At 39.2% G+C, this 27,132-nt stretch overlaps 1 protein-coding gene across 1 annotated transcript in view; it reads left to right on the forward strand.

Moving 5' to 3' along the window:
• The window catches only part of ADAMTSL3 (ADAMTS like 3), a 279,159-nt gene that overhangs the window by 39,777 nt on the left and 212,250 nt on the right, over positions 1 to 27,132 (forward strand). Inside the window, exon 2 of the mRNA XM_065412052.1 lies at positions 1,360 to 1,479. Coding sequence (XP_065268124.1) covers positions 1,360 to 1,479 — 120 coding nt within the window. The remainder of the gene's footprint in view (positions 1 to 1,359; positions 1,480 to 27,132) is intronic.

Genomic DNA, 27,132 nt, shown 5'->3' on the forward strand with positions numbered 1-27,132 from the left:
TTATAAAGATGGGAAACACAAGTTAGTTAATCACTGCATATCCTTCTGGCAAACTTGTTTATGGGAAATTAAGCAACAGTATGTTATAGGCCTTTTTCTGTGAAGTGTGGTGGAATAATTTGGATTCTCTTCTATCCCTGAGCTCAGCAACTCTTTCCAAAATGTTAGCGATTTATAACAACACTTAGCACTGCTCACTTTCAAAGCATTTTACAAATATAATTAACCTCCACAACACTGTTGTAAAGTAGGTCAGTGAATGTCGTTATCCACAGTTTAAACCTGGGGAAATTGAGGTAGAAATGTTAAGTAATTTATCCAAGAGCACTGTTCTTAGCCACCAATACTTTGCTCACATCACTAGATTACACTCTTCTCCTTTATTCCTATATTCTCATATAAGATGGATCAATGGAAAATCTATCAGCGACTTCAAGAAATTTAGGATCAGGGTCATACTAAACATGTCAAAGGTTGTGACTGCTGTGGGCATATTGGAGCCAGCACAAGCAGACCTTCAAAAGTAGCTGGCTTGCCTGAAGCATTACTGAAAACTATGCTTATTTGTATGATGGACTTTAGTGGGAACCCTGAGTTGACCATGACCAGCTAACACACACATAATCATGTCTTGCCCTATCTACATGAGGTCTGAAGCCCTGTTTAAAATCCTGTTTACTAACACTCTTTTAAAGCACTACCATTGTCCCTATTCTAGACATGCTTTTTACAAACAATTTCTAGTTATATGGTTCCTTAATTTAAAACAATTAAATTAACTTAGTGCTCTTGATATGTGATGGGGTTTATAGCCTGAGCAACTGTCATCCCCTCTTCACTGCAGAATGGGTTCATGGAAAGCAGTAGCAATGTAAGGTTCTCCAGAGTCCAGACCACTTTGCCAGTGATGTGGTCACAGCACTGCTATGAGACAGGTTGCAGGCTTCAGCCTCTTTGCAAAGGATCATGGCTCTCTTCCATTCAGTCCAGAGAATTAGTGTTAGAACTCTGTGGAATGTTTTCGAAATTTTGTAGACCATTACTATATGTTGGGTGTCTATTTCTGATAGGTTACGGTTAAGGTCATTAAGGTTACTTACCCTATAATTGATAATTCCATTTCAAGTCAACAGTCGAAAAATCAAGCTGGTAGCAACTATCAGCCTGTTTGTAACATTCTCATCACATATACTCAGGACTAAATGTTCAAAATCCTGTGCGCAAAATTGTGCGTAAAATACATCACGTAATTTGCTCATGCGCGGGCATGCGATCACCATAATTGTGTGCATGTCGTGTTTGAAAGTTTTGGTGCTTGTCACCAGAAGCCATAAAGTGACCTCTTTGTATCTCTTACAGATAAACGCAGAGCAGGCGCAAGGTGCATACTTCTTGCCTGAGTTTGCACTTTCTCCACAGGGGAGTTTTCTTGAAGATACAACAGGAGAACAATTCCTCATTTACCGCTATGATGATCAGGTCAGTATTGCTGTATGTAAAAACAAAAGAGCTTTGTCGTATTCACCCCAGAGTGAATTGTTTGAATGTTCCTGTGAAACAAATCAGTCATTCATTTTGTATTGCCTTGGGATGGTGCATCAGGTTGGAATACAGTGAATCAAATGATAACACATTAAACAAGAAGCAAAATTAGAGCAGTTAATTGTAGAAATTAAACAACACTTTGTAGAAATAAAACAAAACTTATGGAAAAGTCTTAGAGTTTAATAGAGAGGATCTCTATAATGTTGTGAGGATATTTAATAGATTACTATAGAAGTATTCTAAAATACATGCAACTAATAACAATTGGTATCCTTTCTGTGGGTCATTTGGACTATCTAAAAGAATTCTATAGCAGGGATATAAATTTCTATTAAGGAAGATGTCTACTGAGATATTTAAAAAACCTACTGAAATCATATTTCATTAAATTCTACATGACTTTTCACAGGGGAAACTTGTTTGTATGTTAATGCTTTACAATTGTATAACAGCATATGGACAATAAGTGATTTTCATAACACCTCTGTGACAATTTTTCTAAGGCCTGGTCTACACTAACCCCCAAATTCAAACTAAGGTACGCAACTTCAGCTACGTGAATAACGTAGCTGAAGTCGACATACCTTAGTTCGAACTTACCGCGGTTCAGACGCGGTCCACACGCGGCAGGCAGGCTCCCCGTTGACTCCGCGGTACTCCTCTCGCCGAGCTGGAGTACCGCAGTCGACGGCGAGCACTTCCGGGATCGATTTATCGCGTCCAGACCAGACGCGATAAATCGAACCCGGAAGTTCGATTGCCAGCCGTCGAACTACCGCGGTAGTGTAGACCTGGCCTTAGTTTACACAGTCAATTGTAGAGCCAATATTAGAACTCAGAAGTTTCTGGTTCTGTGCTTAGTTGCCCAAAACTTGCTGCTACTTTTCATGTCACTTTAAAAAGAAATAGAAAATATTTATTGTTTAGAAAGTCTATTTTTATAAAGAAAGATTAGTGAATGCAGTTTATATTTTCTAAATGACCAAAAGAACTGAATTAACATAATGGGCTGAATTATACTGGGATATGAAGTTTTGTATCTTATAAATTGTTTGAATGTTACTTGGTATTTTGTATTTCTAGCTTATTTAAGAGGTCAGTGACCTAGCATGTTTTAAAAGTGAATTGCAAAGGAACAAATACAGGGAGCATCGTAATGGATGAAGCAGGGTATCTGGAAAGTAACAAATTTTGTATCTTAATTAAAAAACAGTAATGCTTTCTCCAGACCCTATAGATAAATTATACTAAACATGGAATACAGATATAAATGTACAGAAAGTACATAAAGAAACCCTGTTAATCTTGGCAAAAGATCTAAAGTAAACCTAGGAAGTGTATGGCATGCTGTGGAAATTTACTCATAACACAATGTGTTCCAGAAGCCCACTGAACTCCATATCAAAACTGTCTGAGTTGCATTTGTAGACCTACAGAGTACATTTTTTAATGTAAGCGAAATAGGAAGATTCTTAGAAAACAATGCATGTAAAGTGAAAGAAGAGCAGTTCTTGCCCTCAGGTCTGGGTATGCTGTCTGCAATTGATTGCCAGTTTTATTGTGAAGGGTGGTCTCATCACAGTATCTAATTTGAGGGAAAATATTGTGATGTTTAACCGCTGACTCTAAGGGCAAAGACTGAGATGGGCTTTGTAGCCTCTTCTTGCCTAAAACTGTGTATCTGTTTACGAAGAGTTAAAGGAGCAGTTAGAATCTGAAAACATGCTGAACTACTGTAAATTATTTGTTTGAATACTGTTGAAATATATGTACAGTAATTCATACTTCTGTTACCCTGGAGGCTTTTGATTGATCTATAGAGAAGGTACCTAGATGAGATGTCCCCTGGACTCAACACCTGGGAAAGCAATAACTTACAGAATAGTAAAACACAGCTGCAGCACAGGCTGCATTTAATGACAAACTTGTAAAAAACCCAATAAAGATTATACACTTTTTGATGAAAATAGCTTCCATTGAATGGAGCAATATTTAGAAAAGAAGACAATAAATCCAAACATAATTGAGTGCATTTTGGAGACTTTTAATCAATCACAGTATATGGTGAATACTATAGCTCATTTCTGAAAATGCCTGTTCCAAGGCCCATTGCAGTCAGTGGAAAGATTCCTATTAACTTCAATGCGGTCTGGATCAAATCCTGCCAGTGAACAACCTGAGTAGTTCTTCCACAGACGACGTGTAACTCTGGAGCTTGTTTGCAGGAAAGGGCTTGGTTTTAGAATTAGTCTGATGCTATACTACTTACAGCTCCTCCCAAGAAATTAAAATTAGTCATCTTGAAAATAACTTTGGATTCCTGGAACTCTTAAAATAGTAGACCTACAAATGAAGAACTCAAAAGTCAATACAAATAATAGTACTAGTGCTTTAGAATGGGAATTCAGTCCTATAGGATTTTTTAATATAATATCAAACTGTTGAATGCAAACAGTAATTGCTACAGCTCTATGCTTGAGCCTCCTGAGAGTAAATTAAGAACCCTTTCATGATTGGGAAAACTCTTTGGCTGAATTGGTTGGTGATATAAATAAAATAATTTATAATAATTAAAGCTACTGTTACTATCACTTATGAAGGTGTAGACACCTGTGTGAGATAAAAGATATATATATATATATATATATATATGTGTGTGTGTGTGTGTATGTAATACAGAATTTACCATATGCCTCTTGGTAAGCTGGAAACTTGAATGTACTAATTCTCTATATTTAATTCTGGAATGGAAGAAACTCTAAAGGCAGAATATGAAATTCTTCACAAGGTAATTCTCTTTGAATTCTCTGGGCTAGATCCTCAGCTGGTACAAATCAACATCAATAGAAATACACCAGTGTAGGATCTGAACCATGATTATATTGGTCAGATTCTTGATATGGTTGCATTGTTGGCTGACCTGGGGAGCACCATTTCCCACCCTTCCCAACTATCTGTGAAATAGTCTGTATCTTGAGTTGTATTTATTTTGTATTCAGTTTTAATGCTTAGACAATACGGACAAGTTCAGCAATCAGTTGTTTTAGCATCATCATCGTCGTCATGATCCAAGATTAGTTTCCTTATGTTCTCCAAACACAGGAATGTTTAAAAGAAATTTTCTTTGGCTGTTGTGTGTGATATTTTTCAAGCAGTGAGCCAGTGTAATCTGGATCATTCATTCCTTTGTTAGTAAGTAATCTTTGTAAAATAGAGCTGTTACTTAAATATTCAATAGTATTTGCCATCTTAAAGGACAAGCTTAAAGCAAGTAAGTATTAATGGGAACACATTGTACTCTGTTCTAGCCCGACAGAATTACATATGGATATACAACATAGTACGTTTTGTTCTGGTTTGGTCTGGCAAGAGTGTGCTGAAATTTTTCTACAAGATTACACTAAACCTTTCACATGTTGGGTTGCTCTGAGTATACTAAGGAATTACAAGCAGATGAAGTACTTTTTTTAGATGGCTTCTAAGACCACTGTTAAATACGTTTGATCAAATGGTTTTTCTAAGGAAATCTATGATTGCAGAAGAAACTGTGTCCATAGTTAGATATTTTTGTGAATGTCTGTATAAAAATAGTACGTAACATGGTTTCTAGCACATTTTCTCTTTTATCTTCAGGGAAAAATAAAGACCACAAAGTAAAACCAGTACATTCAAGGGTTCCCCAAGAGCAGAAACTTGCTAAAACATAGAAGGATGCATTTTCTAATAGCTCCTGGAATGTTAAATAAGCTACATCTTGCATTGGTACATTGTGTACCACAGTTCCAAAATTCTATTGAGTCAATGTCATTTAAATATAACTTAGTATGAAATAAATTTTGGTATGTGGCCAAAGATCTTGCTTGCCCTGAGACATGCCAGACCAGAAAGAAAACTTTACTTCTTCCCCCTCACTCTGAATTTGCTTTTGCTTTTTTTTTTTTTTTTTAACACATCCCATTTTGAGATGCTAGTTGTACTTTGCCATAAGGAATAGTTTACTTTGCTGGGGTTTTTTTTGGCTTCTCACCTTTTAATCTACTACAAGGAAATATTTTTTTCCAAAATACTAGTAGTACTGGAAAGTTTTCTTTCAGAAATAAAATGTTCTTGTTTTCTGACACTTGAGGTACTGCTTCCAAGTATTAAAACCATTCCATATGACAGACCACCAACAAAGACAGCAGTGAGAATTTGGTTGGTCAAAAACTATTTGAAGCACCTTCCCACTTTGGTTGGTTGGGTAAGACAGATTTTGAAGAAAGAGGGTATCTTCCCTTGTTAAGTGAGAAAAGGCTTTCTTGACTTCTTTGCCTCTAGTGGATCTTGCATCTTCTAAGTTTTTGATATGTGTCATCTTAAACTCCTAACGAGAGTCATGATTTTGGCATCAGACATGGAGCTAAACTGTCAAATCTTGGCAAGGAAATAGTGTTTCTAAAAAAATCTTTAAAAACTTTGAGCAGAAAATATGGTAAATATTAGATTCTTGAGAAATCACCCAGCAAGAAATCAGTATAATGGAAATCTTCACTTGGAGAGTTCAGAGAGTGTGTTTGGATGCTCCAGGTGAAATGGAGGCCAGCGTGTCTGTTTCCAGTATATGTTGCAATATACAAGTTGGATTTGCAAGCAAAAGAAATCCGCCATGAGGTGCAGGTCGCACTAGGGAGACTGAAATATGCCTATGTATGCCTGGTCCTCCAAGAGGACACACATCCTGGCTGACTTGTAAAATAAAACTTTTGGAATGATATTAAAAAGATGGTGCAAAAAGGCCATGCAACCCAGGACCTGGAGGACCTCAAGGATGTCAAGAGAAGAATATCTGAGCTCCTTTTACTCTTCCAAGTACATATTAAGCTAAGGTTCATGTAATAACACAATGCTTTTGAGATGCTGTAATCCATAGTAAAACACAGAAAACAATGTGATAGGTCTCACTTGCAGTGGGGTAAAATTGGAGTAACTTCATAAGAGTTATTCTGGATTTTCACTGGTGCAACTGAGATCAGAATCTGAGATCAGTGACCACAGCTTGTTCAATAAGAATAGGTGAAATTGGATTATCTCTCGGTTGGACTCATATTCTCTCCAGTGAAACCATGGGCCCCACTTCTGTGTTTATAGTGCATTAGTACATGTTTTCAAACACGTTTCGAAGCTAGCTATATACCTTTGGCCTTAACATGAAATTTAATGAACTGATGTAAATCCTCATTTGCCAGCTCTTACTTCTAATGTGTCCATGGGCAGTTAGCAACAGATTTGTATTTACTGTATAACATACAAGGTTATATGTATGCAGTGTTGTTGTAGCTGTGTCCGTCCCAAGATATTAGAGAGACAAGGTGGATGAGATGTCTTTTACTGGACCAACTTCTGGTGGTGAGAGAGACAAGCTTTTGAGCTTACACAGAGCCCTTCTTCAGGTCTAGGAAACTTACTCAGAGTGTCACAGCTAAACAGATTGTTTAGCATACATAATTAACACATTTCAATGGACCGTTCAAGGTGAAGTGACCCATTAACACGCCTTCAGTGATGGGGGGGAAAGGGGCAGAGGTTATTATTGGGTTATATATTGTTGTAATAAACCATAAATCCAGTGTCTCTATTCAGTCCATGATTTTTAGCATCTAGCAAAGTTATGAATTTAAGCTCCCAGGCTCATCTTTTGAAAGCGGTGTGCAGGTTAACTTTGAGGATGAAGGCTGATAGGTCAGATACAGAGTGTTCACCCATAGGTGATATAGTGTGTTTTGTCTTTTATCATTTTCCTGGGTGAGTTCATTCAAGAGCATAGTGATTGTCTGTCTGGTTTCACCCTGGAGTTGCTATTGGGGCATTTAGACCGCTGGATGAGGTATACCACATGTGATAGGCATGTGTAGGATCCGTGGATTGGATAAGGTGTGTTGTCGGGGGTGCTGATCATTGTAGTAGTGGAGATACGTCTGCAGGTTTTGCATCGGTTGTTCTGCAGGGTCTGGTGCCGCTTTGAGTTGGTGTGTCCTGGTCAGTAGGGAGCTTGCCTCTGATGATGAGGTTGGGGGGTTGTTTGAAGGTCAGAAGAGGAGGTTCAGGAAAGATTTCTTTCAGGATGGAGTCCCCATTGAGTATGGCTTGTAGTTGTTTGATATCCGGTATGGGTTCCAGTTTGGGGTGGTAGATGACAACTAAGGGTGTCTGGTTGGAGGGGGGTTTACTTCTGTATTGAATCAGGTTCTCTCAGGGTATTTGTGGCCCGTTCCATGATGCGATGTACTTCTCAGGTGGCATGTTCTTGTTTGGTGAAAGCAGTTCTGAGTGTGTTGAGGTATATATCCTGGACTTTCTCCTCTGAGCATATTCTGTGGTATCTGAGTGCCTGGCTGTAGATAACAGATCTCTTGGTTTGTTTGGAGTGATTACTGGATCTATGAAGGTAGGTGTGTTGATCCGTGGGTTTCTTGTATATGATTGTCTGGAGGGTTCCATTGTTGAAGCTGATTGTGGTGTCCAGGAAGTTGATGCTAGTGTGGCAGTGTTCCACAGAGAGTTTAATGGATGGGTGGTGGTTGTTGAAGTTGTGGTGGAAATCTGAGGGAGTTTAAGTTGTCTGTCCAGACAATGAAAATATCTTTGATGTATCTCAGATACAGCATTGGTTTCCTGGTGCATTTTTCCAGAAATTCTTCTTCAAGGTGGCTTATGAAGAGATTGGCATATTGATGGCTCCTCAGACTTCAAAGGGAGTTGAATAAATTCATATGTTGGTAAAGCTGTGTAAATATATAAACATGAATAGGTGTTTCGTGGTTTGTGAAATTTAACGAAGGATGATTTTAGGTGCTCATTTATATTGACTTCTCTTTTCCCTTTCCTTTTACTCTCTGTTTTTTTAGGTTTGTTTTCTGTTTGTTTGTCACTAGTGTTTTTGTGAATTTAAAGAAAATCATTTAAATATTTGAATAAAGAATTTTAGTTCCTTAATCAGCTGAAATGTGTTTTTGATTTGGGGAGTAAGGAGTTGGGGCTGGGAGGCATCGATGAAAGACAAATGGAAATTACTTACAGTTCAAGGCAGATCTTGTCTCATGAGTTGATATACTATAAATCAAACATGATAGCTTTATTTGAAATTTTAGATGTGTTTATGTTTGTTTAGGTTAACTGGTTGGCTGCATTTCAGTTACCCAGTTGTAGGTAGTTTGTAGCTAGCTTATACTTGAGTAATTAAAGCAGTAGTAGTATATTCTTTGCATGATAGATTGATGAGCTAAATACTCATTTGTTTAAAAAAAAAAAAAAAAAAGTTAGTTCTTTTGGCAAAGTGGATTGTGGATTGGTAACTCCTTAAGCTCTGACTAACATGTTTAGGTTCAAGGGTTTTGTTGTTTGCAGTTTATACTATAAATGCCACATATAGTAAGCAGAGACTTTTCTTGGTTTGGTTTTGTTCATGTTACTTAGGCTTGGCAGAATTCAATTGTAATTTTAAAAAAATGTTGACAGATAATATTGGTGTTTATTTTTAAGCATAATTTTCAATTTTTATTAATTTTAAATTTTCACCGCTGTGGGAAGTTATAGGGGGTCAGACAATGGAGGGGAGGGAAGGGCTTCCAAACCTAGTGTTACTGTATAAGTTCTCACTCTGGAAAAAGATCAGTGCAGGTGGACCCTTATGCGCTGCAGCCAGTGGGCCTCTGCACAGGTCCCTTTGCAAGATCAGTGCCTTAACATAGAGTTTGAAAATTATAATGTAATTTGATCAGGAAAACCCTATGCCTGCTTGAAAACATAGTTAGCCAGTTATAAACTATATTATTTAAGGTTTGGTTAATTAAATACCTGCCACAAACAGCAAGTAAGAGTTTGTTCCTGTTTGAAGTCAGTTTTGGATCAGAAACTTGGCCTTATTGTGGTTGAGATAATTCTGTCTTTACCCAGCTAGTGGAGGAGGTTCCCCATAGCATGAAGCTGCCAGAGCAGCTCCTGCATTAACTTTCTCCAGGTGCTTCCCAGAGAGGGCTTGTCTGGGAAGAAAGGAGCATGGCCAAGACTTCCCTGCTCTGTAACAGTTCTTGGATGCTGGAAGGGCTCACTGGGTCTCTGAGGCTGCTCTAATTTACACAAGGGACCAACTGACTCCAGCTGGTTCCAGGATCAGGGGAGGGGGGGGAAGAAGAAGAATGAGGGTGGTATAAAGTTAGCTTTTTTTTTTTTCTCGATATGCCATATCCTGCACGGTGCTTAGAACATCTTGGGCACAGCCCAGGATTTGGTCATTGGCTTGAGCGGGAATAGGATCAGGCCCTAAAATGAGAAGAAACATTTTAGTTATGACAGCTGATTTAGATTTATTTTTTAATAGGGGGAACACAATTGGATTATTAAAACATATTATTTTCTGATCTTTTTGTCCATTTTAGTATTTTCCTTGTTTGGTTAATTATATTTTCAACAATAAATTGTATTTCTGGGTTGTATTTGAGGTCTAATTTTATTTTGAAAATATATGTTTGTGTGTGTGTGTGTGTGTGTGTGTGTGTGTCTCTCTCTCTCTCTCTCTTTTGCTCTGTCTCTCTCCCCGAATGGGTTGATCCTGCAGATCTCTACTCATGCTAGTAATGTCACTGAAACACATGAGTTACATGAGAAGAGAATCTGGAGGATCCACCCATGAATGTGCATGCGTCAGGACTATTCTCATAAGTAGGGTCTGCAGTAGGACAGAACCCTTCATCTCTTGTCTGTCTGTTTATGTCTCCATCCTCTTCTGTGCTTACTGTGAATTTTTCACTTTTTTTTTTTAAATCCACTTTACTAATTTTTTTTCCAATTTCAAGGCTTTCTATTTATAACTCACAAATTGTTTTTAAATTCCTAGTTGTATTTTTAGATTAGCACTTTAATTCTCTAAGAGCTACCAGAAAATGGTCCACATGAAAATAAATCCATCTTGAAGTTTTTTATTTGTTTCTGTTATAATCAATTAGTAACAAAGAAAACATCTGATTTAAATTAACAACGTATATACCAGACCTTTTACATGACCTCGTTGACTGAAAGATGAATAAATAGAGTGAAATGTAAAAATTGTTAAACCCTCTTTAGCATTGCACAGAAGCATTATTTTCAGATTTGTACAAGGTAATTAGCACATTTTCCCCTAATACCTCCCAGTTGGCTCATGTACTTATCCAAGAATTGTGACATTGATGAAGGTTTAGCCTTTGCCTTCTAAATTAAGATGCTAAAAAGGCTGGAGCTAGCTGAAGAGATCCCTTGCTTAAACAGTTCTGACACAACACTGTTCTCATCTATCACTGAGAGTTTATTGAAATACAGTAGCACAGGGATGCTTCTAATTCAGAAAAGATATACTTCAAGTACTGCAGGAAACATGTCATTTGAAGCTGTATTTGTATCTCAAGGAAAGCCATTCTTTGGGCTCTGCATGGAGAGGAGACATTAATATGTCAATGGACTTTATCTGCCTATAATCAACTTATTAGCACAGTTCTGTTACTAAAGTGGTATAGATACATTTTGTAGCAATAGCTTTGCACAGGTTTGTTTTTGGCTATTTTTTCTCAGTTATGAAAAACATAGATTACATTTTATTTTTAAAAAATAAGGATAAACTGTTTAAAAGCTGTCTGAAAAATTACACAAATTATCAAGTAAAATAATTATTTAATGGTTGAGTGTTTTAACAAAAATATGTATGTTTAATTTGATTTTTTTTCTGGTCTGTTCTCATCACAGACAACATTTAGAGTTGCTGTGAGATTCTGTAGTAGCTACTGTATGTTAGCGACGTGCTAAACCTATAAATACTTAGTGTAAAAACAACTCTGAAGATGCTTTGGTTAATTTGGCTCAAGAAGGATTCTGAGTGCAATGGTGGCCTTACAGAATTCACCATGCTGAAGAAGTTTAATCTGATATAATCTCATCGCTTTGCAAGATAGTCTGGATAATTTAAATAAAATAGTGTGTATGGTTATGTGGAAAAATTTCCTTACATTCACATTGAATCTGCAATTATCCTTTCAATGTCTCTCCATCATGGTGTAACCCTTCTGCCAGGCTGAGTTGATAGCAGCAAGGGCTGGGTTCAGTACATTGGGGTCCCCTCCCAACAGCGTAACACAAAACCAGCTCGAGTCCCCACCCAGTGACCTGGGAAAATCTTATACACACCCCTGGGCGCCTCAAAAAGGCAATACTTCCCCTCTCACAAGCACAGAGTCTCGGTGTAGCAGAAAATTTTTAATAACATGAGGTAAACGACATCAGCATTAAATTGGGAAAACACCACAACTAGGGTTCATTGGGACGTGTCCTTTCCCTTTGGTTCTTAAGTCCAGCAACCCAAAAATCACCCAAAGTCCCAAAAGTCCAAACACCCCAAAAGTCTCTGTCCCTGGTCAGTACAGCCCCAGAGTTCAAAAGTTTATCTGCAGAGTTTTACCCCCCAGCCTGGGTGGAAATGGGGGAGGGGTGCGGGGTGTTAAGGGGCACCTTACGTGGTCTGAGGCCGACTGCCCTGCCTCTCCGTGGGGTTCTGCTGCAGCCTTCACCGCGAGCCGCTCCACTCCACCAGCCATCCCGTGAGCCGCTCCAGCCGTCTCACAAACTGCTCTCCTCTGCCAGCCGCTCCGCTCCACTCGACCAGCCGTCCCGTGAGCTGCTCCAGCCATCCCACAAACTCTTAGCAATATATCTTCAGGCCCCCCACTAGTTAACTCAGCACTCAGTGATTTCAGCTTGTAGAAGGGGAGCCCCAGTGCTGGTGCACCATTGGCCCAAAATGAATTCAGCTTAGCAGCCTGCAACTAGATTCCTAATGGATTCAAAATTAGCTCTGATATTCAACAGTGGAGAGATGAGACGGTGGAATGAGTGTTTCAGGCTCTCAAAAGGGGCCCACCCCACCAGGTACAAATACCTGTCCCCAGCCTCTCTCAATTCACTGGGTTTTGGAACCCATGTCCCTTGTCTAGCGAGTGCTACTTAGTTGATGGCGAGTCCCTCTGTCATAAAACAGTTCCACTGGCCTTGATTCACATAATCAGGGTAACAACACTTTATTTTTCATGCCCCAATAACAGAGAAACTGGGGATCCCACAGCAGCCAAAGTGACCATTTGAGCTGCTGTGGGCTCATGCTAGGCAGGGTGGGTGTGCCCATGCAAACAAGATCAGCCCCTGAAGTTCTTTTGCACAGCTCACCACAATTCACCACCAGATGTCAGGGTAGAGCTCATCCTGACTCTGCTTACATCGGCAAGTAAATTTATGGTACATATTGCATGTCATGTTGATTTCCAAATGCTAGAAGCTAAACAAAGTCCTGTTTAATTTATATGTGCTACTAATTCTGCAGATACATTCTTTTATTAATCTGCATTCATTGACTATTTCTAGAAATAGTTAAAGTGGCAGATATTGTTAATACCTGTATAATGAACCAGCCATGGGACAGACCCATTAATTCCAACTAACGTATGGTAGTTTTGCCACTTAAAACATTTATTTTACTCCACACTATCATAAAAATAATTGTCAACATTGACAGTGATTTTGATTTATTTACACTGGCTCAGAGTCTTCAAAAGCTGTTTGGCCAGAAGGAGGATTACATACACTAGTTAAAGATTTTGGTGGAAATAGCCAAAACACTAAATGTAGATATCTGAGTGGATCTTCTTATTGGATTAATTTTAGTAGTTGTTGACATCTGTCTTTCTTATTATTATTTTCAACATTTACCAAGGATTACACGTTGTGATACATGTCAACATAGACTAAGAGGCATTCTGAGCCTTTTAATGCTCTTAATATCAACCATAAACTGTACTAGGCTTTGTAACATGAAATACTAAAGTGCTGCTAATATAAGAGTAAAAAGGGGATTGCATTCTTTATTTCCAAGCTCTCAGCAGCTGCCGTGTTACCTATTAATACTGTAATAATATGTCTTTGTGAATGTAACTAGTGATCCAGTCACAATGTGATTTAAGGCAGCCACTCCCTTCCTTTCCTCATAATTCCATACATGCTAAAATGTTCAGTTGCTTTATAAACAAGTTTCTCAGTTTGAGACAACACTCCTGTTATGTGGTGTCTAAAGCCCCTACCTATTGTTTGACAGATGCTCAGAGAGAGGGTCAAAAAGTCCCTTTCTGAGCACAGGAAAAGACTACAGTTGACTGTTCCCACTGCAAAAATTGTAATGGGACCCATCCATGGGGTGGGTTGGAGGATCGGCAACTGCTTTCCCAGTTTATGAAGGACGGGCAAGATAATTTGTGACTGATTAGGCTCAATAGCAAAAATTTGCTGAAGTGTAGCTTTTAAATTAACCTGCAGGAGATGGTTGTGAGTGTAGTCAGAAATCTATAGGTTTCTCTTTGCTTGCTGATTTAGGCCTTGATCCAAAAACTCCCATTTATTTTAATGGGCTTTGGTTCAGGCCCTACACCATTAAAGTCAATGGGAGTTTTGCCACTGACTTCAGTGGGGTCAGGATCAGGCACTGAGGTGTTACAGATACACCAACAGAAATATTGTCTAATGCCAGGTTAAGCAGTTAGTGAAAAATTGGATAAATACTAGAGAACATGAACACCCCTGTTGTTTCATTACTCTTCAGGGAAAGACCCTTAGCTATTTTCAAATCTGATGTAATAAATGCAAAAAGCTGTAGGAAAAACACATCACATAGAAAAACCTCACTAAGTTGCACCAATGATGGACAGATTCCTTGACAATAATAGAATTTTCTGAATTAGCAAGTAAGTGACCAAACACGCACAAATCATGAAATGTACTAAGTTTTGACAATGTTAGTTCTAATGATTTGCTACTTCATTATTTGCATGGTATGCCACAGCACATTATGAAGTCTTAGCAAAATGGACCTCTCTTTAGTAATCTCCTATTGCATCTTGAGTGAAACTGAATAATGTTTTGTATTATTTATGTATCCTGTGGATCAGTGAAGTTCTTCTGAGTGCTTTTAATTTTGATAATTTTGTATGCAGTTAAGCTGTTGTAACAAACCCCACTCCCTCAGCCAACTCTTCTAACTTCAGTACAAGGCACTGTAACAAAATACTTCTTGTTGTTACACCACCTACAAAAATAGACTTGCTTCACATATTGCTTACACTGCAAAAATTAAATTCTTAAAAATATATGTCAATATTTGTAATAGGATGCACTGGCTTAAAGGCAGTTTTTTTGTAATTTGGCCTTTTGGATAGTAATAGTAGACGGTACAAAATGTATTCTCTTATGAGTAAATATTATGTTCTGAAACCCCAATTCTGCCACCTTAAATGTTGATTTGTATGTGTGGAGGGGAGGTGTCTATTTGCAATAGCAAGGTAATATTCTAGGTGAATATACATAACCGAACTGGTTCCTAAAGAGCAAATTTTACTATTTGGGCTAAATCAAAGCCTGCCGTTCCCTTTTTATCATTCCAATTCAAAGAGAAGTTTTGTTCCTTCTGCAATTTTTTTTTATACTTTTTGCCATGAACCTGCCAGTTAATGTTCATTCTTCTCTGCTGCTTTAATGTTAAGGCTAGAAAATGTTCTGTTTTTCTCATATTTTCAGCTCTGTGTTCTAATGAATATGAAGGGAGTGAGTGAAAGTCTTGTCTATCCAATGTTCCTGTCAAATTGACTTGCTGTATTTTAGTAGACTACATCACAGAATTGGTTTAAAAGTAGGGTTGCCACCCGTCCTGTTTTCACCCAGACAGTCCGGGTTTCGGCTTGTGTGTCCAGATGCCATTTGACAAGCCCAGATGTCCTGTTTTTATTGATCTGTTGAAAAGATGGCAACCCTAAGCAGAAGGAAGGAGGTGTCGCAACAGCAGCAGCCACTCCACCTCTGGGGCCAGACTACCTGTGCAGCTCACGGTGGCGCGTGGCCCTGTGCAGCCTGCAGGTAGTGGGCAAGGCAGCCTCGGCTGTGCTGATGAAGACCTTGTGAGTGATGGGGGTGGTGCCTTGGGGGGGAAGAAGCAGAGCGGGGTGGGGCCTTCGGGGTCCAGTTACCAGCCATTAGAAAGGTGGCAACCCTATTTAAAAGATTGGGCCCAATCTTCAGGTACAAAGAGACAGTGTAAAAATTGTCCCAAAGCAGGGTATAGAGCTCTGCAGTTTTGAATCACATCCCAAATCATCCTCTTATATATGCTGCAAGGCAGACTTAAAGTACTACATAGGGCACAAAGTTTTTGCTGAAGTCTGTCAGAAGATTCATTCTGCATGGTTTTGTTAAGTACTTCTGTGAGTGTGGACAGAATGTTTTTAGGATTGTATACAGAGCATATAGAACAGATGGTCCCTGCCCCCAAAACCTGACTGTCTACGACCTGACCCTGAAAATACTTTTATGCACATGTATAACTTAATTCATGTGAGTAGTCCCATTGACATCAGTGGGACTGTTCACATAAGTTACACACTTGGAGAAGTGATTCAGGGATCAAGGTGTAGTTCTCAATTCAGTCCTTTTGAAGTACATGGCAAAACTCCCATCAGATCCATTCCTGATGTTAGCAAGCATCTCCTGGGAGGAACCAAGCACCTTCCACTCACGTTGTAGTGAGTGAAAGTTGAAATAACTCATCTTGCGTGATTATGTCCATCATGCTTTCTTTTACACACAATACAGCAATGCACAAGACTAGTTTAATAATGTATGGTTATTTAAGCATTCTCATAAAGCTTATAGTGAATCACAGTCATTCAAGTCTACATTTTACATTTTATGCTCCTTTTGTTTTTTTAGAATGAGGGATATAAATTTCTTTCTGTGCATTGACAACATCAGAGGTTTTCTCCAACTTAATGAAAAAATCCAAATGACTGTGTAATATTTTCAAAGAACAGACTGATGGAGACTGGCCTGTTGTCAAAAAAGCACTGTAAGAATTAAGTTTACTGTGTTATGATTTAATTTTAAATTAACTTATGGTTGTTGACAAAATTCATATTTCATAAAATAGGTGTGGGTGCAAGTTTTCTGTATTTCCTACCACTAAGAAAAAAACATTAATTCTGACATCTGTTTTTAACACTTTCCCTCATATTTTTGGAAGAATGCCTGGCAAAAGCTGGAAAGTGACTAAGAGATCAACTAAGATGGCCTAAGGGCCTGTTCCCAGCTGGTACAACATCTGGAATGTTACATATAGTGGATAAATTCAGAGTTGTAGTTTAATAAGATTGGTATTCAAGATTTCGGCCTACAGCATAGGAAAGGACAGTGAAACTGACCATACACAATATATCAACATATCTGAAATACTATTTGCTAGGTTTTTGCTTTCATTTTGGCAGATGCCTCATACTTTATATATAAACTTTCTTCTAGTATTGTTTTGGAGCTTTACAAGATATTCAATGAAGTCATATGGGTATTATATCCAGAATCTTATCTTTTCAGTGAGCTTAAGGTATGTCCAGGTTTCTTTTCTTTTAGTTTTTTTTTTCTTTTAGGAAAGAAGTGCTAAAGACAGATTTTCTGAGTTGACTAGAAACAACTTAAGTTGCTACATTTGGAACTTGTTGACAGGAGATGTTGTGAAGGCCAAAAGCGTGACTGGGTTCAAAAAAGAATCAGATAAGTTCATGGAGGACAGGTCCATCAATGGCTATTAGTAGAGCCCTGCGCAGAATCAAATTTATATCCGTGGATGTGGATAGCCGTGGATATAAATCGGTAGCTGTGGAACCGCAGGACTCTCCAGAGAACCACAGCGGCGAAAAGAGCAGAATGTGGGGCTGCTGCTCCCAGGAGCAACGCCCGGCACCGGGAGCTCCTCTGACGCGGCTGTAATGCCGCAGCCCTGCCCCCAGCTCTTCCACACAGGCGTATGCATCTCCTGTCTTGGGGCGTGTGCGCCGCTTGAACACAAGAGAGTGACCAGGGACAGCTGCCTGGTACCCACCCCAGTGGGAGGGGCTGGGGGCCGTACAGCCGCACCGGAGGAGCTGACGGCGTGGGGCGATGGCTCCTGGGAGCAGCGGCCCCACGTTCTGCTCCTTTCGCTGCTGTGGTTCCCGGGAGAGCCCTGTGGTTCCATGGATATAAATTGGTATCCGCGCAGGGATCTAGCTATTAGCCAAGATGGTCAGGAACACCACCCCATGCTCTGAGTGTCCCTAAACTTCTCACTGCCAGAAACTGGGAGTGGATGCCAGAGAATGGATTGCTCAATAGTTGCCCTGTAGTGTTCATTCCCTCTGAAGCATCTGGCACTGGCCAGGCCACTGTTGTAAAACAGGATACTGAACGAGATGGGCCATTGGTCTGATCCAGTATGGTTATTCTTATGTTCTTATAAGAGTTGGGAGACCATAAGATCAGATCTCAAATGGTTACAACAGACAAGGAAGGAGCTGGTTTCTTCAAAAAAGGATCATGTGCTCCATGCCCTGGTTTTTACGCCACATTCTTAAGTAAGCATTCTTTTTGTTTGTTTCATGTTGAAATGCTGTTGGCCATTGACTGAGGCACTTCCTGTATGACACGTGAGCCCTAAAAATTATGGGGCTTTGGTAAAATATTCAGAAGTGTCTAAGTGACTTAGGAATGTAAGTATAGCTGGCCAGGAAGCCTGATTTCAACTTCATGAAAGTTTTTGAGGTTTTGGAAATATTTGTTCTCCCAAACTGGGACAAAAAGCCAAAAACATGAACATTTTCAAGTCAAGTTAACAAGTCTGGTCAGTTTCATCACTGCTATTCAGTGGTGAGTGGCTGTGAAATTAACACGATTCATGTAAATTTCAGTCATCTGTTTCTAGGGCTTCTAGTCAGCTCAGGTAAAACATTCTTCCATCTCTGCAAGCTAGTTGTTCTTCTATTCAGAATAATTCACTTCTTTAGAGACTATAAATGAGGTGCATTTAGAAAAACAACATTTCTGCCTGAATCATAACATTATTTTAAGGAAGAACATGATGTCAACTAACTATAAGGCACTTCCACATGGCTTTGGGCTTAAGTAATGTATTCTTGAGCCTTATGCAAGTATCTGTTAAGTACAAACTGAAATGAATTGGCTGGAGGAAAAGAGAGGCAGCAGTGGAACTGAGTGCAAAGGGGACCGAGGAACTGGGATATTTTTAAAAGCAAGACAGACTCATTGTGTGTTTCTGTCAGGTTTTTCACTGTAGGGATCTGATCCTGTGTTCTTGATACAGACAGAACTCCCAGTCGGGCCCTATGTTATCTGAACAGCATGCGATTATGTGGATTAAGTTAAACCGTACAGAGCAACTTTATTTTATTTTGTTACTAATACCGAGGACTTGCTTAGAAGAGTAGTTTCAGATTGAAAATAAAGGATGTGTGTTTTGATTCTCAGTTGGAATTTAATAATCATGTTGTACTTGATGTAGAACCACTGAAGGAAACCTGTAGTTAGTGTCAACACCTTATCTATTAAAGACCATTTTGTATAAAAATTAATAACAAATTCTGTGATGTCCTGCAAAAACCAGTTGTGTACTTGAATTTATAAATTGTTTAGTCAATGAATAGCTATTGCAGGGCGGAATAATCCCTTGCAATTTAAGAGTCTGGGATAGTCCACCCACAACTTTTAGTTGGGTTATATAGTGTTTTATGTTAGCTATGTGAATAATAATGTTTATATATTTGGAAAGTTTTAAAAATAGGGTAGAGCAGTGTTTCCCAAACTTGGGACACCGCTTGTGTAGGGAAAGCCCCTGGCGGGCCGGGCCGGGTTTGTTTACCTGCCGCGTCCGCAGGTCCGGCCGATCACGGCTCCCACTGGCCACGATTCGCTGCTCCAGGCCAATGGGAGCTGCTGGAAGCGGCACGGGCCGAGGGACATGCTGTCTGCCCCTTCCAGCAGCTCCCATTGGCCTGGAGCAGCGAACCGCGGCCAATGGAAGCCGCGATCGGCCAAACCTGCGGACACGGCAGGTAAACAAACCGGCCCAGCCCGCCAGGTGCTTTCCCTCACAAGCGGCGTCCCAAGTTTGGGAAACACTGGGGTAGAGGAATGTAATGACTTGTCCCTTTAAACGTTTGAGCACAAACACTTCTCCAGTGCAAAACCTCACTTTCATGTTGGTTTCAGTTTTGCTGCCTGAACAAAAAAACAGCAGCCAACAGCTGTGTTTCTGTCTTATCTGTTGTGTCCAGATATAACAAATTCTAATGTAGGTGTAAAATACTTGTGCCAGGAGCAAAATGATTTACTCTCTTTCATATTGTACTCTCTATATTACTTATTTAGTAGAAAGGTAATACAATACAACATGAGATATGTTTCTGAATCTGCATTTACTGTGAACAGTAAACTTTTAGAGTATCATGTAGCCCACTTTTCTGCTTGTTACTTGCAGCTATGTAGTTATATTTTAAAGTGGAAATATTTTCTGGTTTACTGCATTTTAAAAAAATAAAACATAATTGCTACTTATCATTTATACAGAGCCATGAATAGGATACATTTCATGTCTTGAAGAGAATTAATTGTAGTAATTGTTAGAAAAGAATGAAAATAATAATGTTAAATAAAATGCACACTATAAAGAATAAACTAGATTTTTTTTTGCCTTCAGCTTGCAGCAGCATTTCACATTTTATAATGTATGAATTAATTAGCTACCACTTCATGAAGGAACGATGAGTTAAATAGTTTTCAGTGATAGTTATACAGGGACCATCAAGTTTCATTATACACTGGGCCACGATATAAATTGCCTCTTTAAAAAAAAATTCTAACTATTTTTTTGCAATACATTTCAAATTAAAAGTGAAAAGATACACATAAAAAACTAGATTTAGGAGCATTCCTGGCCTGTTGTTAGGTGTTAGTACTCCATGTACTACTTACAAAGATTTATGTCCCCGTGTTACTACAGTTTATCTTATTACCCTTATAATTATTAACCTTTTTGTTTAAAGTCAAATTCTTTCCGCTAAACTAACATACCATAGGTGATATGTAGTGAAGAATACATTTCCAGCAGATTTTTTGCCAATGAGTAGTAACCGAAATGCATCCAGATACTATTTAAGTTTGTTTGGCAATAGTACTGACATTTTCTAGGTATATGTGCCTTCGAGTAGGATGGCTCCAGCTGATTTTAAGTACTGTCTAGAGAGTAGATTCTTGTCATATGAAAAACTGCCTGAAACCATTTGTTTTCGTGTATAATAAGCAAAGGTATTACTTACCTGCTTTCTGTTATTACTCATATGGAATGGCAAATGGAATGCACTTCCAAACCTGCATGACTTGGTTAAGCTCTGATCGCCCATGCAAGTTTGCATATCAAGCCAGGGTTTTGCTTTCCTATTCAGTGGCGCTACCTTTGGTTCATGCAACAGACACAAAAGCTAGTTAAATCATGATAAGATTAGGGTGCTTCAGGTCAGAATGAGAACCATGTATTGGGCCAAGTTGTTCAGCACATTATATGTTTCTTACCAAGTCAACAGGTAGCATTGTTAAAATGTTGATGCTGAAATGTGTACTTGGTTCCTTCCTTCCTTTTGTCTTGGCTTTGTGCCTCACATGTACCCCGCCCTGCTGCTTAAGGACCTGATCCAAAGCCATTGAAGTCCTTGCTCTACTGATGTCAATCACCAAACTCCCACTCTCTTTACTGGGACCAAGATTTCACTGTGGGAGTCTTTCCATTGACTTAATTGGGTATTGGATCTGGCTCCAAGCCATCATGCACGATTTTGTTGTTAGACTTTTGCATTAGGATGTGATATCATAGTGTTAATATGTTGTATGTTCTTTCCTTGAGATTTTGGTGTAGTTATGACTGGATTGTACCATCAGAGAAAATTTGGGGTTCAATATGTTTTAAGTTTAGGACTCAGTTATGGCTCTGAAGCCTGAACTACTCTGGGGAAGGAGGAAAGATCATTAAATGGTAGTGCTTGGAAATACTGTGTCTTTTGAGAGGCCTCATGGGGAGATGTGCTTTTCTTAACAGATGTAGCAAGAGGTGTGTCCAGAGCTCCCTCAGTACAGTCCAAGGGGCAATCATCTGCCCTCACCCAGAAACGTGGACAGTGCTAGCTGTCATCCACTGTGCTCTTGGAGACAGATTTTGCACGGGCTTGCATTCCCTGCTGCTTAGTGCTCTGATGAAGAGAGCTGTGTAGTTCAGACATTAATGTGAAACTGATGTACAGGTGGTTCTTAGTGCATGCCACTGCATCTATGCTTCTGTTCAGGATTCTGAGCTAAAATCTAAAGCAAAAGCATGGAAGGAAAATAATCTGTGAGGTGGAAAGTGTAATTTTAAATGGCTGCAGCCATGTAATTTTATTTTAAAAATTACTAAAACACTTAGTCCAGAGAAACAGGAAATGGCTGGCCAACTCTTACTAATGGTTCGTCTTACTGCCAATTTAGGGAAAACCAGAATTAAAAGATGGAATTATTGATACAGGCTATTCCCAAGACTATCTCAGGGCATATAACTCCTACTGTTTTAGTCCTGGGTTCTTTTACGTACCTTAGGGGACACCATGATCAAAACCAAGCAAAATAGCCCTGGTTAATAATTGTGGTTATTTTATTTTTAAAGAAAGGAGAAGAAAACATTAAATAAAACAACACAAATGACAGTCAATAAATAATAAACTGGTTACTTCCATTACAACCTTTTCTGTATACTTCTCTGTGGAGAGCTTTAAGCAGAGATTACATCTTTTGAGAGTGGACACCTGTGGGATGTTGTTCATTTGGTAAGTTAAGACCAAAGTATATTGTTTCCCAAAATTATTGTGAATTCAATCTTAGTATCTTATTATAAACAGTTGAAAACTCTTTACATATGATCAAAATATTTTTTAAGGACAAGTGGATCCCAATTATTATTGGAGTTATTACCAATAATTATTAATCAGTGAGAATAATAACTGGACATCATAACTGTTTGTTTTTTAAATCTAATCTCTTGGCAGTGTTTTGGTAACATTCTCCCACCAATCCGTGTTGCGGGGTTTTTCTTGGGCTGGTCTCTTCTTGAGTCTTTTCTGTTCTTCTTAGCTGTCATGGCAGGTGATTGTGTAGAGATGGGCAGGATGAGTTGTGGAGTGCTTGCTTTTAAGCAGGGTGTGTGTGTCTGTGTGAGAGATGCTCACTTCAGAGGTTTTTTTTATGCTCTTCTCCTTCCTATTTCTATGAAAGTATAGGAAAACACACCTCTTTCAGGGAAGATTAATCTTTTATTAGCTCCATGCTTTCAGAGTTGGCCTTGGTGACACCTTCAGTTCCTGAATATGCAGTCTGCTTAACGAATATGCCACACTCTTCTACTTGCCTTTGTTCTTCTCATGGCGGGAAAACATCAGATAACTTTTAAAGTTTATTTTAACTTTTTTTTATTCAGTCCATTTTCTGAGATAAATTTTTCAATTTTATTATTTTGACAGAAAATGCAGTTCTGTTGTCAAAAAGTCCAAAAGCTCCTGTTCTTTATATAAAAGAGTGCCTGAGTTGGGTGAGAGAATTGCTTGAGCTCTACCAGTAATTAATTAATTCCCAATTAATATAAATATTCTACTTAAATGGCTTCTTAGTAATTAGTTTAATAAGGTCATAGATTCATGTTGGTACATAAAGCACTGTACTCTTAGTGATTTGTTATCTCTTGATGCAAGCTCCTTACAATTACAATGTGTTACAGCAATTAGACGTCATACAAAATACTTAATAAAAGCACAAATTTCAGTAACAAATACATCTTTTAAACATAGCACAAAAGAAATTAGAACAAAGTTAAAGCAATGTGAAGTTTAAAATGCAGCTTTCCTGAGTTTGTATAACACTTTTAGGGGTAATAAACATGGTTTTATGTTCATAGAATATCAGTGTTGGAAGGGACCTCAGGAGGTCATCTAGTCCAACCCCCTGCTTAAAGCAGGACCAATCCCCAGGCAAATTTTTGCCCCAAATCCGTAAATGGCTCCCTCAAGTAGGGTGACCAGTCAGCAAATGTGAAAAATCAGGACAAGGGGTGGGGGATAATAGGAGCCTATATAAGAAAAAGACCCAAAAATCGGGACTGTTCCTATAAAATCGGGACATCTGGTCACCCTACCCTCAAGGATTGAACTTACAACTCTGGGTTTAGCAGGCCAGTGCTCAAACCACTTTATGGTTAAGGACTGTTTATCTTCCAGATATTTTGTTTGTCAGGAGACAAAGTAGAAGCCTCCTGGAATTCCTTTGTTTGACCTGAATATTTCATATAATTACATAAACAAAATTATATGTATGTGAGGTACATTTTCTCCACCACCCTATATATCAGGGGTCGGCAACGTTCGGCACGCGGCTCGCCAGGGTAAGCACCCTGGCGGGCCGGGCCAGTTTTATTTACCTGCTGACGCGGCAGGTTCAGCCGATCGCGGCCCCCACTGGCCGCGGTTTGCTGTCCCGGGCCAATGGGGGCGGCGAGAAGCTGCGGCCAGCACATCGCTCGCCCGCGCCGCTTCTCGCCGCCCCCATTGGCCCGGGACGGCGAACCGCAGCCAGTGGGGGCCGCGATCGGCCGAACCTGCCACGTCAGCAGGTAAATAAAAGTGGCCCGGCCCGCCAGGGTACTTACCCTGGCGAGCCACGTGCCGAACGTTGCCAACCCCTGCTATATATGAAAGTAATAATAAATATATTGTAAGCTTCAGTAAAGGTGCACACAAGTTTAATGTCAAAAAAGTTATAACAGTTTTATTAATATCACTTTTGCATTAGTATTGAGGTGTGTCTCCATCTCTGATCAGTCATTCTTGCATTTTATGTGTTTGCCTTAGAAACACTAATAGCTGCTTAAATACTGCCATCAATTTCCTTGTGGTAGTTCTGACCAGTTATGGGGAGCGATTATGTTATCCCACATTTCTGCCAAGCAGAGAATCCTATGAAAACCAACAGGCTTTACCACTCTTGGTGTTGTAATATATCCATTGGGCTTTAGAAGTTGCACTTGTAAACTTGGCTGAAAATAATTTAATTTGGTACCTGATTGCAAGGCACGTGGAACATTTGGCCTTTCAGATAAAAAAGGACCCACTTGACACCAGCAGCACAGCTCCTCTGCACAGCCTTAAAAACCTCTTCTCTATAGATAAGGTCATTTGAGAATATTCTTTAAGCCTGATAAGTGTTTGTCAGTCATAAAATGGATGGCTGAAAGAATGGCCACCTTTCTTTGGCTGTGATCTGAGAGAGGAATATGTTTGTTCAAAAGCATGCCCAGAATGCCTCAGTGCTGGATACTGTCACAGTTATCAGCTTTGAGCCTGCATAGGTAGGAACTGAGTGCTCCTCTTCTAACTTGTGTTTGGGTTGCTATTGTGACTCTAAATATAAAAACGAAGAGCTAGTCACGAGCTTCTTTTTTATATAGGAGATGGTGTATTTATTACAGTAGCATGAATCAAATGCAAAGGCTGCTTTCATGCCCCCTGGGGATACAACCTGATGAGGCTTGTGAATTAAGCTGGCTTCCTTAAACTTATTTTTTCAGCATGCAAATATATATTGTTAGAGACAAAACTAAACTTGTTGGCTCTTGTATTTATTTCTTCACATGTGTGAGAGAACTGCCACTGTCATTAGAGATCTAGAATGCTGAATGAGGCCATCAAAGCAAGAAAAAACATCTCCATGCCCATCTCTCTCACCCTGTTTAAGTCACAAGATCAAAAATCTGTTGCTGTTGTTTCATTTTTTTTAAAATTAAGAATATTGTGTTTTAACAGACCAAAAGAAGGTAAAGTATGTTCTTGTGGTTAAGGCACAGAAGTGGGGATCAGATTTTGGGATATATTCTAGATTTTGCCACAGGCTTCCTGTGAGATCATACAAGGTGCTGAGCGCCTTGCAGGATACGGCTTGATCTTCAAAGCCTTAGTCACTTGAGTTGGCCTCATAGTGGGACTTCTGGCATAGAAAAGGATTTGATGGGTCAGACACACATCCTCTCTGTGATATGGAACTATATTTGTTTGTAAAGCACTTTGAGATCCGTGGATTGAAGGTGCTACATAGTTAGTGACAATACACCTCTACCCCATATAACACGAATTCGGATATAAGGTGGTAAAGCAGTGCTCCGGGGGTGGGGGGGGGACTGCGCACTCCGGTGGATCAAAGCAAGTTCGATATAATGCGGTTTCACCTATAACGCAGTAAGATTTTTTGGCTCCCGAGGACAGCGTTATATCGAGGTAGAGGTGTACTGTTACTATTATGAACCTAAAAACTGCATCACTTTAAACACTAGCATGTGAAGAGAAATCATTAAAGAAAAATACAGATGTCAAGAAATGGGTTTGTATTTCTTTTTAATTGAAACCAGGATGTGTTTAACTCTTCTGGTGTTGATATTTTAATAAAATTAAAAGCCTTGTTAATGTTTTATTGTGGGCAGCATTAATGAAACCACTGCCAGGTTGGTACTGGGAGTCAGTATGAAAACGAATCTGTCAATTACAAAGAAAAAACAAATGTAAAATATTTATAATACAATAACTGATGAATTAAGGGCACACTTGAAAGTACTTGAACTGACATTGATTTACCCTTAAAATGGGACAGATGTGGAGGGAACTTTTCTGTTGGCGTGTTCTTTCCAGATTTGTGGTAGGAGGCTGGATGGGAGTTGGGGGCAAAATAATAAACAGGATACAGTGCTAGGTACTAAAATAGTGCTCTGCATTCCCAGAGTGCTCTGCAAATCTTAATGACTTTTTTCTGTTGAGGAAGCTAACATCTGAAAGAGGAGATGAAGTCAGAGACAGAAAGTTACTTACCCCACAAGAGGTAAATAATAATTCTACATTACTGTCACTTAAAATTGATTTTTCTTGGCACATGTCAATTGTGAATAGGACCCTTACTTTATAAAGTGTATAGTTTGCTATTTATTAAACCCTTTTTATAGAAGTAGATATCCTCCAACTAAGCATCCAAAGAACATGCAACGGCAGAAAAAGCACTTAAAAGGAGTGCGTTGCCTGTTCTCTCTGACACTAATAATGGAGCACATGATATACAATCTATCTGGGTGATTCATTGTAGCAGAGATGGCCTCTAGGAGATGCTCATCATTGTATCAGATCTGTAGCAATGAAAGAGTCTTCAGAAAAGTCTGAAGGTTCAGCTTTTAGGGAAACCCCTAAACATTCAGTTTACTTAATCTATAAGTAACTCTTTTAAAGGGTTTCTTTCCTTCTTGCAGGCAAATAAGAAATCCTCTGAATGGGACATACCTGCCCTACCTGTAGTCACCCCTGTCTTTTTGGTAGGAACATCTCTTTAGTGTGTGTGCATAGTTACTGTGTAACACTTCTCTCTCTCCCTGCTGAGAGTAACAAAGTCTAATTATGGGGCTTTGCTAGTGGAGAACATCTTCAGCAGAGGCGGGAAGCGAGATGTTTCCCAAAAGTACCTCCTGTCTCCCCAACATCACCTGGCATGGTGTTGGGGCCTGTCAGCCTCTCAGCCAGGCCCTGCTGTTGTTCTATTTTATTTTTAGTGGCTCTCCAGGACATTCAGGTT

This window comes from Emys orbicularis, chromosome 10 (genome assembly GCF_028017835.1).
Source record: "Emys orbicularis isolate rEmyOrb1 chromosome 10, rEmyOrb1.hap1, whole genome shotgun sequence".
Classification (NCBI taxonomy): Eukaryota; Metazoa; Chordata; order Testudines; family Emydidae; genus Emys; species Emys orbicularis.